General features: G+C 38.5%; 1 protein-coding gene across 1 annotated transcript; it reads right to left on the bottom strand.

Moving 5' to 3' along the window:
- Positions 1-10,461: 10,461 nt before the first annotated feature.
- On the bottom strand, positions 10,462-18,291 carry LOC306842796 (ras association domain-containing protein 9-like). The gene is made up of 2 exons (XM_079373868.1): positions 18,111-18,291; positions 10,462-14,000 (listed from the first exon to the last, which is right to left on the bottom strand). Exons 1-2 carry the CDS (start codon positions 18,155-18,157, stop codon positions 12,734-12,736), a joined length of 1,314 nt encoding a protein of 437 aa, XP_079229994.1. The 5' UTR covers positions 18,158-18,291; the 3' UTR covers positions 10,462-12,733.
- Positions 18,292-18,704: the final 413 nt, after the last annotated feature.

The following is an 18,704-nucleotide window of genomic DNA, read 5'->3' as shown; positions in this document are numbered from 1 at the left end:
GATTAGATTTTTTCTAAACCATTCTTAGAACATTAAAAGGGAAATGTTGAATATCCTGTCCACTCTTTTAAATATCATGAAAGTGAGGCTGTCAAGCTGTCAAATGAGCAAAAAAGATTAATAAAAGTAGGCCATTAAACTCTAGTTCAAAGTTTATTTTCCATTTAATGAAAGAGCATGTGGATTCAGGCTGCTGAAGTGCAAAATGAAAGAAAAACCCTCCCAAATCAATTGTCACAGCAGAGGAAAAGATTATTGATAAATAAAGGCTTCAAGTTTTGCATTCAAAGATATTCTATGGCTTCAAAAGAAACTGAATATATGAGAAAAGGTTGTATGACTACTATTTTATTCTTGTTATGGTCTGCAGATCCCCATTTACTTTCATTAGAAATGAGTCGCCGGTACACTAATATAAACTTTTATCCTTTTGCGTTCCAAGAGAGAAAGTTATGCAGGAATAACATTTTCATTTTTGACTGATCTATTTCTTTTAAGTCAAAGATTGATCACCATGTGTGAGTATTACAACTAATAAAGTTCAGGCCATGGAGGGCACAATGAAGGGTGTTGTCCTCATAAAAATGAAGGCTTTCACTCTCTAGTTCAAATCCTCTGGATTAGAGACATTAAAGGTGATGGAAGAGAAATGCGGAACAAGGATGGCGAGGGAGTTTAGAAAGCAGAGGAAGCACGCTGCCTCTTTGACAATAAGCTGGAATCCATGCCGGGTGTCTGTTTCCGGGGTTGCACACATGTACACATGAACACACACGATGCTACTTGGATGCACTCACAGAAGGGATAGGTCTCAACCTTTTTTCCCTCTTGTGGCAGCATTGTGCGTAATTCAGCAGGTGTTCCCAATAACCCAGCTGACATCACCCTACAACACAAAGGCACATCAAATCTATCCGCTGCCAAAGAAAGCAAAACTAGAGTCTGCGGAGAAAGAAAGGTCAGAATACAAAAATACTTTTTACAGGACATAATTCAACTACCACAATCCTCCTCGGGCAACCAGTTTACTAGACGCACAATGTCTACTGTTACCATTCGCTATAGTTCATGGAGTTAGGTTTGTTTTCAAAACACATTTGTTTTATATTTGAATGTTATTAAATGGAGTTAGGTTAGGTATTATTTTATACTTCATTGTATTTAAATAAAATTATATAAGGACATACTATAGAATGCTATGATATAGCACATATAAATATAATTAATATAAAAATATGATTCTATAAATATAATTACATTTAAATATATATTGATATATTTCCTACCAAAACATATTTCATTTTTAGTATAAATAAATACTTTTAGGTTTATTTTTAGAAGTTTGTATTTATTTATATTAAATGATATTATTATATTATATTATAATATATTTTAATATATATTTAGAAATGCTATTCAATATATTTGTTCATATTTAATTATTTTTATATTGAATTAAATTTACATTAGAATATAATATGCCAATTTAATTATATGAATATAATACAATTTAAATATATATTTATAAATGTAATTACGTATATTTGCTCACATTTAATTACATTTATATTTATATTTTCACAAATCTCAATAGCAATTAGGTTTGTTTTTATGAGTTTATATGTAAGTTTCCTATTTTTATATGATATAATATAATATATAATAAACAGCCTATACAAATACAATAGAATATAATATACAAATGTAATTATACAAATACAATTACATTGAATTATAATATATCTCTATATGTAATTAAAGTATAAATGTATTTTTAATAGAGTTAATTAAATAGGATTTAGGATTTTGGTTTACAAAATTATATTTCAATTAAAAAAAAAAAACATTTAATAATTGCCAGTTAACACAACCTAATGCTCTCAGTCTAAGCCTGCAAGTTTGTTATGTTTCCCTTCTGCAAGTGTGCTTACAATACACATTCCATTCTATTCCCAGTGATATCCTATCTTCACAGTCCCTCGGGGCTACATCAATTCACTTTTTGCAGGGGGAATCTGGGCCACTGCTCCAGAGGCCGGCTTGGTCTTACTCTAGGGACAGTCTACTCCTGTGACCAGCTCACAATATCCCAGGAAATGGTGCATGAACATTGTCATTAAGCTTTGTTTCATTTCCTTGATAGTGGTCCAATTGTTTAAAGGAAATTATGGTTCATAATCTTGTTCAGTCGTATAAAGTACATGATCCGGTCTCCTCCAGGAAAATTTTTACTGTGCCAGTGAGAGGTGGGAAGCATTAAATTAATCTATGGTTACCAAATTGGATTTCAATTTTAAAATTAAGTGTCTAGGGCGTTTTCCACTTATCTACTTTGGTGTTTTGTAAAAAGTGAAAATTACGGTAATAACCGGAGATAAAATAGGGAGACAAATGATGATTTGATCTGGTTTTTTGCTGCCTAGATGTCTGGCCTCCTACATACTGAGTGCAATACAATTACAGAAACCATTTGTCACGGTGCACACACGAGGGAGGAACCAGGAACACGCAGACGAGGGTGTAAACTCAAATAATATACTTTACTATACATCAGGACAGGACATGGCAGGGCAAGGCAGACAAGGACATCACACACCGGGGTTAACGAGTAGACCAGACGAAGTTTAACTGAACAGACAGAACTATAAATACACACGCAAATCATAGATAATGAGACAAACACGGCTAGACAAGAATTAACTAATGATTACGCTTAACAAGGACCGGAAACAAACCAAATATGGGCACAAGGGGCAGGAACACATGACAGACACACAACAGTTCCCTGACATAACTCCCCCCTCCCGAAAGGCTCGTCCCGAGCCTTAACAGTTCCATCGGGGAGGGGGGGTGGGCGCTCTGGAGGCCTCTCAGGACAGACACGGACCACAGGACGGGGACCTCCAGAGCGGAACAGACAGACAGGACCCATGGCGGAGCAGGGAGCTCAGGAGGCCATGGCAGGTGGTAACTGTGGCCATGGCATCCTTCTTCGGCCCACCCACTCCACCCAGAGCTCTACTACCCCCCCCCAAAATTTCCATGGGGAATCCAGGGGGTATCAGGAGCCCTCCGGGGCTAGACAGACAAAACAGTACAAGACACGACAGAAACCCTCCAGGGTCAGACAAACACGACAGGACATCCCACAGGAACCAGAAGCCCTCCTGGGCTGGCTAGGAAGCTGAGTCTTCCTCTGGGCATGACGAGGAGTCAGGGGCCCTCACAGGGTCCCTCAGCGACCTCCTCCACTTCTGCGACAGGGGGGGCAAGCGGCTGCGACTGGCCTCCATGGCCACAACTCAAGGAGCCGCCTGCCCCAGACGAGTCTCCATGGACAAGACATGACATGGTAAGTTAAAATGTTCCTGTGGGCACAACGAGACATACATACGGCACTCCTGGCCGTGACGTGTGGACTTCATCCACGGAGAGGGTCATGGCGGCCGATGGGCATGAGTCAGCGGCAATCCGGCGGGCTTGAGTCAGCGGCAATCCGGTGGGCTTGAGTCAGCGGCGGACCGGCGGGCATTGAGTCAGAGGCGGACCGGCGGGCATTGAGTCAGAGGCGGACCGGCGGCGTGCACAGGGGAGCCGCGGACGGCGGCGTGAACAGGGGGAGCCGCCGACGGCGGGTTGGCTTTCCCCGCGGACGGCAGCGTTGATCTCCCGCGAACGGCGGGCACGGTGAAGCCGCCGACAGTGGGTTGGCTTTCCCCACGGACGGCGGACTTGGGTGAACCGCAGGTGGCGGCGTGAACTCCCGCGAACGGCGGGCTCGGTGTGCCGCGGACGGCGGCGTGACTTGGGGAAGCCGCCGACGGTGGGTTGGCTTTCCCCACGGACGGCGGACTTGGGTGAGCGGCAGGCTGGGAGCCGCGGACGGCGGCGGATATCTCCCACGATCGGCGGGTTGGATGAGCCGCGGACAACGGCGAATTTCTCCCGCGATCGGCTGACTGCAGGGCTCGCGGCGATCCCGCCGAACTCCCACGACCACTTGACGCGGGCTAAGGCAGGATGACGAGCGGCGACTTCCATGCCGCGAGGGACAGACAAACAGGAACAAACAAAAGACTTTTAAAAAACGGAAAACAAAATGAGGTGAAGGGGCGCCGCTTACTGTTTAGGTCTGGTCTTCTGTCACGGTGCACACACGAGGGAGGAACCAGGAACACGCAGACGAGGGTGTAAACTCAAATAATATACTTTACTATACATCAGGACAGGACATGGCAGGGCAAGGCAGACAAGGACATCACACACCGGGGTTAACGAGTAGACCAGACGAAGTTTAACTGAACAGACAGAACTATAAATACACACGCAAATCATAGATAATGAGACAAACACGGCTAGACAAGAATTAACTAATGATTACGCTTAACAAGGACCGGAAACAAACCAAATATGGGCACAAGGGGCAGGAACACATGACAGACACACAACAGTTCCCTGACACCATTCACTAGGGGACCAATTTTATTACACATCCCCTATGACACTATACTGTACAATATAGCTACTTTTCAGAATACTGATTCAAGACAGCAACACTGGTGAGGAGTTTCAGTGACTCTGCTGGCCTGTAGGTGGTGACAAATTAATGTATTTTGAGTGAATGATTGAATCACTCAACCGAATCGATTCATTCAAAAACACAGATTCATGCAGGAATTAAATGTGTCTGTGTGCTGCTCAGATGTTTTGACTGATTCAACTTCGTTTGGAACTGTATGATGACGAAAAATATATCAACACAGAAAAGTATTAAAACCGCAGTTACAGTTTTTTACGATTGCTATGACAATTTTTTTAAATACTTTGAACAATTTTCCTAAACTCTTAACACAGTTAGCACAACATCCGTCTGTGCTATACAATTAACACATTTCTTGTTGCTTTGACACAAAATGCATACAGTTAACACAAATTTAAAATGCTTGAACTTCTTTTACACACAAGCTCAACCAAGACCAAAACAATATAATTTTACTACCAAATTTTCATTTTCACACTGTATGTCAGAACAGATAACATCATGTTCTAAACCTAACTTATAGGCTAAAGTCAAAGTGAACAGCTGTTCATATCCATATTGTGAATTTGAAGCACAAATATATCCCATTTTTTATTCATTAATGAGAAACAGCTGCTTGCAAATATATAATGTTATGCAAATATATAAATTACAGCGGATTCCCGTCTAGGAAACACACTCAGGTGTTGAGGTTCTTTCAATCACATGACCATACAGTAAACAGTAAAAGAGGATCTCTTTGGGCTGATCTTGTGTGGAAAGTGCACTCCTGCATAAATGTGAGATTTTAGAAGATCTGCACCAAAGACTGGTGCCAGAGGTAGAAAGGGGACAGGTGAGAGACCACTTGTCAATATATGGGATCACATGCAACAATGTGGCATTCCACCATTCCCAGTGCAGTCACAGCCTGGCACTCATCCGAGAATTATGTCCATTTTCCTTGCCCCTTCATCTACTTTCCTCAACCCCATTGAGGAGTTTTTCTGAGCCTGGAGACGGAAGGTTTTTGACCAAATGTCCCTCCTGGATGCAATGGATGCTGCATGCCAAGACATCACAGCTGAACACTGCCAGGGGTGGATAAGGCATACCAAAAGACATCTAGCCAGAGAAGAAGATATCAGGTGTAATGTGGATGAGAACATGTGGCCAAATGCAGAAGACCGGGCAGATTGGAAGATGACTTTTTTACAGTATTTATATGTTATTCTTCTGTGGATTTTTCTGTTTGCATATTTTGTACTTTCATATACTGTAAATGGCAACTGTATTGCATATTTTTATCTTGCAGTAATGTCCTGTTGCAAATAAAGCCTTTACTTCAGTAATTCTGTCTCTGTCTTCTTTTTTCACAAACCGTACATTCTATAAAGCTACTCTGAGATGGGTCATTCATTTTTTGTATAGAATTTTTGGAGCAAAAGAAACTAAATGCATGCATTTACCAAACCCAACGAAACAAAAATGTAGAGATGCTTAAAAAAATAAGTTTCTGTAATTCCGTCTGATATTAGTGTTTTTATGATATTGTGCTATGATTGACTAAATGTTTGCAGTGTTTTGGTAGACATAGTGTATTGTGTTAGTGTATTATTGTAATTTGAAAATTAGTGTTGGAGTTTAGTTTACAATGTGTGATTTTGAGCATGAAATTAACTGTTTTGTCAATTGTGTCTTGTAGGTGTGTTGGTGCATTAAGAGTTTAGGACAATTGTTAGAAGGATTGAAAAAATTGCCATAGCAATCGTAAAAAACTGTAATTTTTGAAAGCGTGTGCAAGGCTTCTGGTGTCATCTGCTTGGCCATATAGTGTTTATTAAAAAAGCAGCATTGGCACTCTACTCAAAAAGAACAATCTACAGCACAAAAAAGTCATGCTAATGAAATGCCATTAGCTTACTTAAGGCTAACATGGTGGACTAAAATTAGACTAAAATTACAAAAATTGTATTCAACAAAAAATGTATTTGCTTTATAGAAGCTTTAAAGCAAATCAAAATGTCACGCTTTACTGTCCCTCTTCAAAACTACATTACAGTAGGCTGTGATTTATTTCTATAAGCCGTCTGTTGAAGAGACTCCTGTACGGCAAACCAGCTGAAGAACTGCATTACTCCTCAAGAACCTGCCAAGAGCACTCATACTGTTTCTTATTTTGTCTGTAATATATTTCTGCATTTGTTCTTAAAAAGAAAAATGATTTACAAAATGATAACAAGAAACAGCATTACAGGATCAACAACATGGATTTTCACTGGATTTAAATAAAACTGTTAAGACACTGTGAGTGTTATTCACATAAGGTATAATGTACAATATTTATCCTATACTGGACCCACTGAAGAAGATGTATCTTGCAACATGTTGTTTTGCAATATTAGCTCCTAGATTTTACACCAAATTGGCAAATGAGCAATACATTTGAATAAATGCTGGACTTAATTTACTTTTAACTGCTCAGATTTGTGCAAAATGTTTCCCTAAGCTCTGACTGTGGACTTCAACAGGAAATGTTGACCATTGACTCCAGAGGAAACCACTCCCATACAGTGTACAAAAGCAAGAGGAAAGAGACCCACAAACGTCACTATATTATCAGCATATCTCAGAGATATGAAGGCCTTCACAGACCTGGTGGGACATTGATTTGTTGCCCCCTGTCAAACCCAGTGCAACGTCTTCTTTGTAAAAGAGTCTTTAGAAGAAATTAATACTTTTTAAGAATCCAGAAAAAAACGTATATCAAAGTTTCCACAAATATATTAAGCAAAATATGAACTGTATTCAACATTGACAATAAAAAGAGATGTTTCTTGAGCACCTGATTTCTGAAGGATCATGTGACACTGAAGACTGGAGTAAGAATTCAGCTTGGCCATCATCACAGGAATAAATTACATTTTAAAAATATATATTCAAATTTAAATAGTATACTAATATTTCAAAATATTACTTTTTTAAAATAAATGCAGCCTTTGTAAGAACAAATTAATTTTCAAAGGCATTAAAAAACATTAATTAGCATTAATATATGACACCCCACTGTAGTATTCTGTCTATACAACCACCAAGCTAGCAATGTACATTTGCATTGTATAACGTAGTATACTATCAAGGCAAAGCACTTAGTTGCCATAGTGATTTATAAAGTGTGTGTTTCAGTTTGTAGGATGAGAGCTACAGACATGCTCTCAGGAAATGAACTTCTCTAAAGCTTATAAACAAACCAGGGAGGAGAGAACAGAAGACTGAAGATGAAGTTCATCAAGATTAGTGCTGTGCCCAGCACATTCTAGAGGAAGCCAGGAGGAGCGGGAGAGAGCGAGACAGGGGATCCATGTGATCAAAGGCCTGCCGTACAAGATCTCAACCAGGCTAGGATGGGTTCTCCGTAATTGATACTTCAAACCCTACAAGTGGTGAGAGTGAAGGCCTCGGTTCAAAGTCTTCATCACAGACACATCTGAATATACCTGGTGTCACAAAGGCAGCGGCATCTGTGTTTGTGCGTTCACTCAGTGACATATCCCCTCGTGTTTTGATCTCGGGTGAATCAAAAGATTAAAAACAAATGAAGAAATGCTCATCTGGAAGATGAGGATAATATGAATTTGCTTGGATTAAACCGCCTTGATGAGATTTCAAGGCTTTTAAAACCAATGGGACTGAAAAACGCACAAATATGAGAATATTTAGCCTTGAATTCAACTGGAATCTGAAGGAAAGTTAATATATTCACTCTCACAAATAAGAAGCGAGAAGCGTTGATTTTATTTAAAATTGTTTTCAGTTCATTACAATTTTCAATTGTAGATGAGCACCACCCCATACGAATCAGCAGAAACAAGATGGGGTCATGGCTTTAAGCTGATTAGCTGTAATGGATAAACTCTCCATGCTGTAGGCAATCAGAGCATATACACGCGCAGAGAGGGCCTCAGAGGAAGAGATTGGGAGACGAGGACCAGGCTTTGAGGAGGATTCAAGCACAGAGGGTGAGGTGGCAAAAGCAATGTTTATATAAGCAGCTAATCAGCGAGACACACCAGGGTTATGAGGGCTGCATGGTGGAATGGAGGAGGGGGAACAGGAAAATGTCTCGCCTTTATGCAAACCCATGTAAAAACATAAAGTCTTTCTTACCAACCAACATGCAAAGAGTAGAGAGTCCAGATTCCTGTTAATAAACCCATGGCAACAATCCAAACAACATTAATCCTTCTAGTTACCCAGCATTTTTGAATACTTATGTCGGAACGCTTGTTCTGCCAAATCGGGTTAAGTTTTCTCAGAGCCACTTGTTTCTATCTAGTAAATGTCCTAATCTATTTCCTTCCTCTTTTGTATCTCAACATTCAACCCCCTTGCCTCTCTCTCAGCTTTGGCGCTATAATAAGAGGTTTGCTGATGAGCCTTGGCGAACACCTGTGGCAGAGTAAATGCTCTGAGAAACAACAGCCGTAATAAGAGCACATTAATGTCTGAGCCAGGCAAGACAGAGAAAAACATAGACATAAAGGTGTTTCAGACCCACCATCACTTTCTGGGAATGATCTCTGGAGACAATAGACCACCCCAGAGAGGTCTGAGTGTGTGTGTGTGTGTGCGTTTGATGATTGTTTCAAACCAGAGGCTTCTGCAAGCATTTTCTTCTGCAGAGCCTTCATATAAATGCATTTACAACACTGCAATAAAAATACTGCTCTGCTTCTATGTCTGGGGGAACAAGATTGATTGCCAGAGTATGACAACCCTGAAGGCTTGGCTTTGTGATCAAGTAAAATCACTTTATACATTCATCTTATATTTCAACAGTTTGAATTGGAGCTTTGTGGCTTTTAGTCCATGTCTATTTGGTCTGAAGCCATCAATATGCATCTGAAAGTTGACAAAATAAACCTTTTACAAGATATACGGTATTTTTTAAAAGTTGCAGACTTTCTCCTGAATGAAAATGGACAAAAAAAGACTGTTGACGTGTTACAGATTATTGTCCAATCGACTGCCCTCTAGAATAAGAACGTCCCTTCCCCTAATTCCACTTGCAAACAATGACTATTCCAAACAATTTCATATATATTATGTTTAAGGATACAGGATAAAAGTTTTTTTTTAAAGTGATGCCATAGAAGAACCATTTTTGGTTCCCAAAAAAGCTTTCTGTGAACAGTTCCTAAAATAACCATTTTGAAGAACATTTAAAAAATCTAAAGAAACTTTTTCAACTATAAAGAACCATTTCTGCATTTGAAAGGTTCCATGGATGTTCAAGGTTCTTCATAGAACCATTGATGCCAATAAAGAACCTTTATTTTTAAGTGTATGAAAGAATGAATGAATTAGCTATTAAAAAGGGGATAAACAATTATTGATTTATCCCACCACAATTTACAGTTTTAATAAATATATTAACACAAAACATAAAATTACACCTGTTAAGTGATTTCCAAGTTGACGCAAAATTTATGCCAAGATGCATTGCATACAAATTCATCAGATCAATTTATCAAAAATTATACCTTACAAAACCGAAGCAAGCTATGACTACTTTTTAAACTAATTTTATTTTAATTCAAAGAGTTCGGTCAAATGGTGTCAACTTTTTGAACTGCTTTTATCCAACCAATTGCCTTCAACTTGGGAAGAAGTTCAGACATGCCGAGTTTATGTGAGGTAGAGACACAGTGAGCTCTTTTCAGATGCAGTTATTTTTATGAGATTCATAAAAAAAAGATGAACCTGTTCCCTGACACGATTCAGCAAGTGCACACAGTTTCGCCTGAACACTTTGAACGTATGCAAGGATACAGCATTCTTGCCATGAGGCTGAAAAACTCTATAAAACATGTTTGCATAATGTTAAGATTGCAAAGTTAACTTGAACATGCCAAATAAAACACCATTACTTGTTTCTGTTTGACACATTTAAAGTATTTTGATTCTGTTTTAACAACAACTTAAATTAGACAACAACTTAAATTAGCTAGCCATTCACATAAGGATGGGTTTGTGTACAACATATTCTGAAATGGTACCCTTTTATACATGATATTACAGCTTTCGACATGTAATTATGAGATTAAAAACAAAAGAACGACGAGTTGCTGTCAAGTGAGCAACTCTGCGGTTGCAGTAATCCTGTTAACATACACCCTCACCCATGCAGATTCTTCTGAGCAATGCCAAAAAAAATACAGCGAGTCAGTCTAAAATAAATCCTATAATTAGTTTATTTGCTTTTTGGTACTAGTTCAAATGAGAGAAACATTAACATACAAATCACTGGCTAAAGTGGAAAAAAGCCCATTCAGGAAACTCAAGGCAAACTGACAAGATAATGTGACTCTTGTTTTTGAAGATTGCAGCATGCAGGCCACAGGATTATTTTGTCTTGATACGATTCAATCATTTGTTGGATCAAAAACTACATCACGTGTTTATGAAATGTAAAACGTTAGTCAGGACAGGTTCCTTGATCTAGTGAAGGAAAATACAAGTGTCTTGTTACATGATGGCCTTGGGGGTAAAATTACTTGCCATGCAAAAGGCCATTCCTCATCCCCTTTTATAACACTTCACTTATAGCATCTTCTGTATTTTCTGCCTGTGAGGATGCACGAGTCTTTGAAAGTTCAACATGGGGAGCTGTTCTGACACAATCTTAAAGGACTGTTTACAAGAATTGGCCAGTATAATTGTTAGTGCTGGAAATACTACCGCAGCAGAGATAAAAGTCAGTAATTGCCGTTTTCACACAGGAAATTACGTCCACGACAGAGTCCTGGCAGCTCTCTGGATCCTCCTGAACTGACAGTGGAGGTAAACAAGTCACGACGCTGACATTGAAGACATTAAAGAGCCTTCGGACTTTGTATTGCCAACACCCTGCAGGGGGTGCTGTGTGGGATCAGAGCCAATGAAGGGGAATTTGGTTATTATCTCAGTGCGAAGCCGGCACTCTGAAGGAGCCAATGAAGCAAGGCTTCATTAACACCCTCTGAATATCAAGGCCTGCTGCATAATGCAAATTTTTAAAACCCATTTGTTTTGCATTATAAAATGGAGCCTTCTTTAAAATCCCATTTGTTATGAGTCACGCTGAATGACAACGGTGTAACACGTTGTTACCCTTCAGGAACTTGGCATTTAAGACCCTGCATTAATTCAATGAAGCAATGAGACCAGTCTAATAGGACTGCTAAGTCTCTGCTGTTCGCTGGTTTTAAAGAAAGGATGAGGCAATTACTTGAAGTAAAAGGGCTCGAATGTCTCTTTACTGGCACTGACTGAAGAAATGTACAAAGGTTTTCCCATTAGAATTCAAATATTCCTTACTTGTGTTTGTATTAGTGTCCGAATGGATTCTTTCACCGAGTGCTGTCTCAACCCACTTTAGCTGTGAAGGGAACATGAGTCGAAACAGGTTAAAAAGTAAAGCTTATATAAAAAGTCTAGTTTGTTTTAATATAAAACAATTCTATGTTCTTTCATGCCTTGTTCATATAGTTATAAACATTTTTATAGTGCTTTTGATATTTACAGATTACATTAAAATATTTTTTTCTTTCAAAACAGTATTGACAATATGTATAGCTAAACTTTGTATTTAGGTGATCAAATATTTTTCAAATTGTGGAAAATTTGGGCTTAATAAATATCAGCAGGATATAAAATAAACAAAATCAGAGGGGTATTTTTAAAGATGAAGGAAACCCCCAAATTAAATGTTTCTCAGCTTATTGACAATGTTGACAAAGTTATTTTACATAATTAATTTAGACTTTAAGTGCATATGAATTCTAATAAAGAGAAAAAACAAGATGACAATCATGAATTCACACAGTTCATTTATGCATCAATATCTATATAGTATAACTGTAACAGCGCAAATTAGTTTAAAGGGGTATTTCAGCCCAAAAAAAAAAAAGGAAATAGCCATTATTTACTCCCCCTCATATTGTTCCAAAACCATATGTCTTTCTTTCTTCTAAGAAGACATTTTGAGAAATGTCTCAGTGTTTTGTCCATACAGTGGAAATCAACGGTAAACTTCTGTTTGGGATGACATGACGCTGAGTAAATGATGACATAATTTTACATTTTGGGTGGAATATCCCTTTCAACTGTGTTCTCCCTTGTTGGAGTCATTAAATACAATGTTTTAAAAAACACAATTGGTTAATCCTGAACTTAAACGTCAGTGTCCAGTGGAGGTGACCTGTCCACACAGGGAGACAGCGAGTCCTGACTGTGAGTAGAGCTTATTCCAGTGTCTGAGTCTGTGTCTGTCGCATCTGTAGGGGAGCATGTCAGCCTGACCTTGCCTGCTGTCTGCTGAGAGACAGTGGCCCTGATCTGGGTCTTCAGAGATACAGCGCTAGGCTGGTCCGGACATGCCCCCAGCTCAAGTGCATTGAGTTGTGCAACCAGATGCTGGTATTCTTGGTTCTGGGACTGCATGGCTGTTTTGTTCCGCTGTAGTTCCTTCTCGATTTCCTGCGTTTGGGCATGGAGGGAAAGCCCAGCTCTCATGCTTGACTCAAGTTCACTGCTTAAGCTTTCCAGCTCTAAGAGATCTGAGGAGGACAGTGAGAGATTAGCTTCCAGCTCTAGTTCTGGACTTGCAGCAGCTGCTCCTTTCAAGTCCTCTAAATCTGAAGTCCAGTTCCTCAGCTCCAGGTCAATATCTCGAGAGAGCTGATCAATGAGTTCTTGGTGCCTGCAAACATGTAGTTCTAGTTGCTCGAGTCCATCACTGTTGTACAGGTACTCCTGAAGCTGGTTGTCAAATTGGGACAACGACTGGCCTCCATCACTTTCTGTGATGCTGGAGCGAGGTGTGGGGTCGTTCCTCAGCTGTTCCTCTGCATGTTCAATCTCCAAGTTTATCTCACGCATTTGGTGAATCTGCTGCCGGATGGTCTGATCCTGTGAAATGATCAACTGTACTAGCTTACTGATCTCTTCTGATCCCTCTGATCCCTCTGCTTTCTGAATCTTCTCCAATTTGCGGAAGGCCTTCTTCACCATGCGCTTCTGCTTCTCTGCAGATACAGTCTTGGCGTACTGTGCAGGTCCTTGCTCCAATCTTTTGGACCTCGCTCCCCGAGACTTCGAGCCTCTTTTGGCTCCTTTGGATGATGGCACAAAATCACTGATCTTCATGAGGACAAACTGTATGAAAGGTCTCTCGTCACCCCAAGCATTCCATAGCCGAAGAATTCGAGTGAGAGGTGGCAGTGCTCTCTCAAAGCCCTTCCACCGTTCCAGAATGCAGAAGTCTTTAGGTTCCCCATGTAGTAGCCTCTTACTCTCTGGTAAAGTCTGATCGTCCTCCAATAAAGCCTTGACTACATCTGCGCAGGTCGTGTGCTTGGTAACGCCACAGACTACTTTTTCTTCTCGACATACAAGCACCTGGATTTCCTTGCCTGGTGTTTCCTCCACAGGCTTAGACCTGATAAAGAAATATAAGAAGTGTTTATTATAAACAACAACAATAACAAGTTTAATATCCCTTAAAATGTCTACTAATATGGACATTTTATAAAATAACGTCAAATAATGAAGTATTACAAAACAGTTACAAACTATAGAAACTAGGCAAATTGTTCATAAAGAATTCATTACACACTAGTGTTTTTTTTATCATATGACTGTTGCTAGTATAAAAGCAATACTGTAACATTGGAGTGTAAGAATATAGTGATTCCACTCATGCCTAAAAACACACTATAACCATGTAATGGACAGACTGGAGTGACTTGTTTCTTCATTACTACATACAATCTGGAATGAGGTGAAATACATAAAGCTCACAAACTGTTTATGATTCAAGAGTCATTTTACAGTTATAACTGTACTTGGCACCGCTGAAAACGGATTCACATCATAGCTCAGATTTTAAATGCCACACCAAATGGCTGACATTATTCAGATGAGGAGAAGGCTTCATGACAAGTGTATCATATCCTCAATTATCTGAAATGATTGTTTCATAATTTTTCACTCTGTTCAGGTCATAACATCAGGTTATGACTAATTATCTCTCTTAGTTCAGAACTGTAGAGGGTAATTAAAAACTATTAAAAGTGAAAAGCAAATTTAAATGTAAAATTTATAGAGGTAATGTTTATTTCTCAGCAATAAATTAATAAATAAATAGTTTGATTGCTGATGTTTTGTAAAAGGTGACAAAAATATAAGAGGCGTATTTTATCTTAATGAATGACCTCAGAAGAATGCAATATATATGCAAGAATGCAGGTGGTTAGTTAATATTTAGAAGACCCTACTGCTACTCTACAAAAAAGTAAATAGTTGAGCTATTCACATAGCAGACCACCCAATACACTGTTACATAAAAAGCCACAAACAAACCATCCTTAAATATACTGTATTCTGTAGGGATACAGGCCTTTATCTTAGACTGAAAAGCATACAAACTAAATGCAAGATTGATATTTGTTAAATGTTGCATGACATAACTTACTGTATACAATGCTATTTTTAACAGTTAATCCTACATTCACACTTGTGCTAGTAATTCCACATGACATCGTCAACATGACATCATAACAGAAGTGTACAACCATAGCACTTACATAATAAGCAAGTAAAAGAATACAGTAGCTTGTCCACACATGTCAGACACATTACACTAAAACAGACAATATGCTACAATACAATACAAGTGTTCACACTCAGCTGGTTAACAATGTGCTTCCTTGGCTTTCTATACAATTTTGATCCATTTTAAGAGCTTGTGGTCTACACTGGGAATTCAATATTGTTTTCATCAAATGGTCTCTTTTATTTAGTCTTTTCCAAAATTGTCATGAATACAGGAAACAAATGAAGGGGAATGGAAGCACCTGTGTTTGTCTTGTGGGAAAATCAATGGTGACCAGCAGCATCCTGTTACATACATCCTGCCACCAAGTTCATGTATTGTGAGGCAATGGAACATTCTGAATTCTATTTCATGGATATATTGCAAATGAATGGAGTAAGAAACATGTACAAACCTGGTTTGAAATGTAGATTAGATGTATCTGTTGTGCCCTAATAATCACAACACCAGAGACATTGTCAGAGAACCACTGAAGGTGAAAAGAACAGAACACTCTGCTTCTCAACTCACAGAGCAAACACAAACACATGTGTGACCACCAGACTTGGGTCTTGTACTACAGAGAACACGCTGTATCCTTCTACAGACTCAACACAGTGACTGGACAAGGAACATAATCTCCTGAACTCAGTCTATAAAGGTTTATTAGGCTGTACAAAATTATGCTTGGGAAATTAAACATTGATTTAACAAAGATGTGCGGATCATTCAGTGCTATATCTCATTACCATTATTCATTATATTTATATTAATACACGTACTCAAAGTTGTAGATATTGATTAAATCAGAAATCTTTATGCAGCAGATGTAAAATTTGTGGCCGTTAAGAGCAGATGTGAAATCATATTACATTATTGCCTGTGTCAACTGATTCATTAACAGGTATCTGAGAGATTTTAGTGAGCACATGTGAACCGGGAGAGGCAAAAGTGAAGGGAGGAATTCATAAGTTAAATGTTCACATTATAATGGAAAGGAAACATACTATCTATACTGTAAAAAATATAGTTGTAAAAGACAAAAAAAAAAAAAAAGATTAATGGAGCATGTTTCGCAAGAAAATACTAATTCAGTCTTTCTACTTCAAAAATGTACTTAATGCAATATGTTACTTGTCTTTGTAATTAATAGTGGAATTTACTAGCAGTTTCTAAGCAGGTTCTTTTTGGTGTAGCCACAGTAATATAGAGGCAGTGATAAAAACAGTGAGCCCCATTTAAAAAGCATGAAATATTTTTAATGAAAAAGAACAGATTTTCAGAAAGAACTCTATTTGATATGCATCACTGAGAAGACAAAACATCTCCACTGCATGTTTAGGTGGAGCAGTTTGTCTCAAAAGCTTGAGCAAAGCAAAGTATAGTTTAAAAATTGTAATGCTGCTCTAGAAGGTTCTTATTTAAGCCTCAACAGAGTGACATTATGTTTGGTGCACTAAAATATCCATACAATTATGGCAGCGGAGTGTAATAACCACCTCCAGTTTTAACTGTTATTGTTAGAACACAAACCTTTATATGTTCACAAAAAGCATGCCTATGAATTAAAGCATGTATAAATCAACAGTTAAAATGATATTCTGCACGGACCACATTAAATAAAGCAGACATGGAGTTAAAGTACCTTTGATTAGATTTCACTCTGAACATTTGAGATAATTACAGTTGGCTTATGCTTTAAAGGTGAAACTATAATGTCCCCTCAGAGAGTCTCAAGCTTAAAAAGACAGGTAAAGACGACTAAAATGAAAAAAAAAACATAACCTAAACCCTGATGTAAACTACTGTGGTATAGCCATCCAAGAAAGAATCCTCTTTAATCAGCCCACAACAAACACTATTGAATCATTAACCATTTAGACAAGCCAAAGTGGAAACACTGAGACATCAAAAGTAAACCAAAGCACTTAAACTGCAAAGTCAATTATGCTGTTGATGACATGAACCTTAAAGAGAGAACTTTTAAGAAGAATTTTGGGAGTAATTTATAGGCTTAATTGAAGTTCATCTCACGCAACTCATATTTTTTTCAGGCCACTTGGGTGTAGCTACCCGTCCGTCATCTACAAAAGTTTTGACGCCACTTAAGTCTAACTACTCATCAACTATAGTGAATATCTTCTAAACAAAAATTAACGCTTTTTGTCATAATATGCATTATGTGTACACCTCTAACATTGCGATAAATAATGACAATATACTTTGTTATACTGTTTTGTTATGCACCGTCCCGAACGTGCAATTACGCTTGCTATGGTTACCTGCTTACTCAAATTTCTGAGTTTAGTTTACACATTTAGCACATTTTTTTACAGTCTGCTATGTTATTGTTTGAAATACATGCTTGCAATTAAAAAGAACAGACTTTTAAAACCTTCAAACTTTTTCTTAGACCTCGTTTTGGGGGCTTCAATCCTTAATAAGGAAATCTATTCCTTATAGTTCACACACAGAATCCCCTTAACCCTACTTGTTTGTTCAAACAGTCTTCAAATTACATTCTCTAAACATAAAAACCTAAACAAAATAAATAGGTCCAATATACGACACAACAACATTAAGCCTATTCAGCTCATTTCATCAAGCTCAGGACGCATCGTCATGCAGGAATTAATATTTAGTAAAAATGACTCATTTTGCGTTACTTAACGCCAGCTACCAGCATCCAAGAGAGGCACCGGTGCAAGCAGAACAACAGCATTAAGTGTAACTCGACGCTCTGCGACCATGCAGCGAAACACTTGAGTGAGAGCAAATCCTGTTGTTACAGTGACAAGCGTTTACAGCCCATAACAATAACTGTACGCGTTTAATTACGAACGATTCTGAAAAACAAACAAACATGTATTTACGCGTATTTCGATCTTTCAAATAAACACATTTATTTATCCCATGAAATGTCTGTATGAATGAAATGGATGGTGGGAATCATACCTGTTCTTCAAACGCGCCTTCAGAAAGTTTTTTCCAAAAGGAGCCATCGCGCGTCTGTATGATCACAGGTCAGATCCAAGACATCGTGTATCAGAACTGAGAGCATAAACCTAATCAAGAAAGTGCCACTGAAGTGCTGGCTTTGGAAAAAGTTGAACAACTTGCGAACTTCAAAGTAAGAGGAGTTTCAAGCAGGGCCGTCCCACTTCACACGGAGGGAGGCGACAAAACTCGCCTGTCGGAGAACTGTGTGAAGCTGATGCTTGTGATAGCATCTCTGCCCTGTTTTCGACAACGGGAAGTGTTGTTACACATTTTGTTTCAGTCTGTAACTACGCTACGTCTCTGTGATAATGTTCACATATTTACCTGTAACCATTTGAATCAGTTAATAAGCTTACTGTTTAAATGAATTACAAACTGTTAAAGAGCGTTGATGTTACAACCTAACCCACTACTTTAATGGGTTGTAACACCAACAGCAAATATTCTACAAAAAGTCTTAATTCTTTTATTAGCCTATTTTTTTTTACTGTGGCAATGCCATTCTCCATTAATACCACACCCTTTTCATTTTATACATTTGATTTTAAA

The sequence above is a fragment of the Barbus barbus genome, assembly GCF_936440315.1.
Source record: "Barbus barbus genome assembly, chromosome: 23".
Classification (NCBI taxonomy): domain Eukaryota; kingdom Metazoa; phylum Chordata; class Actinopteri; order Cypriniformes; family Cyprinidae; genus Barbus; species Barbus barbus.
The sequence above is the reverse complement of the archived record's forward strand: the minus strand, read 5'-3'. Positions and strand labels throughout refer to the sequence as shown.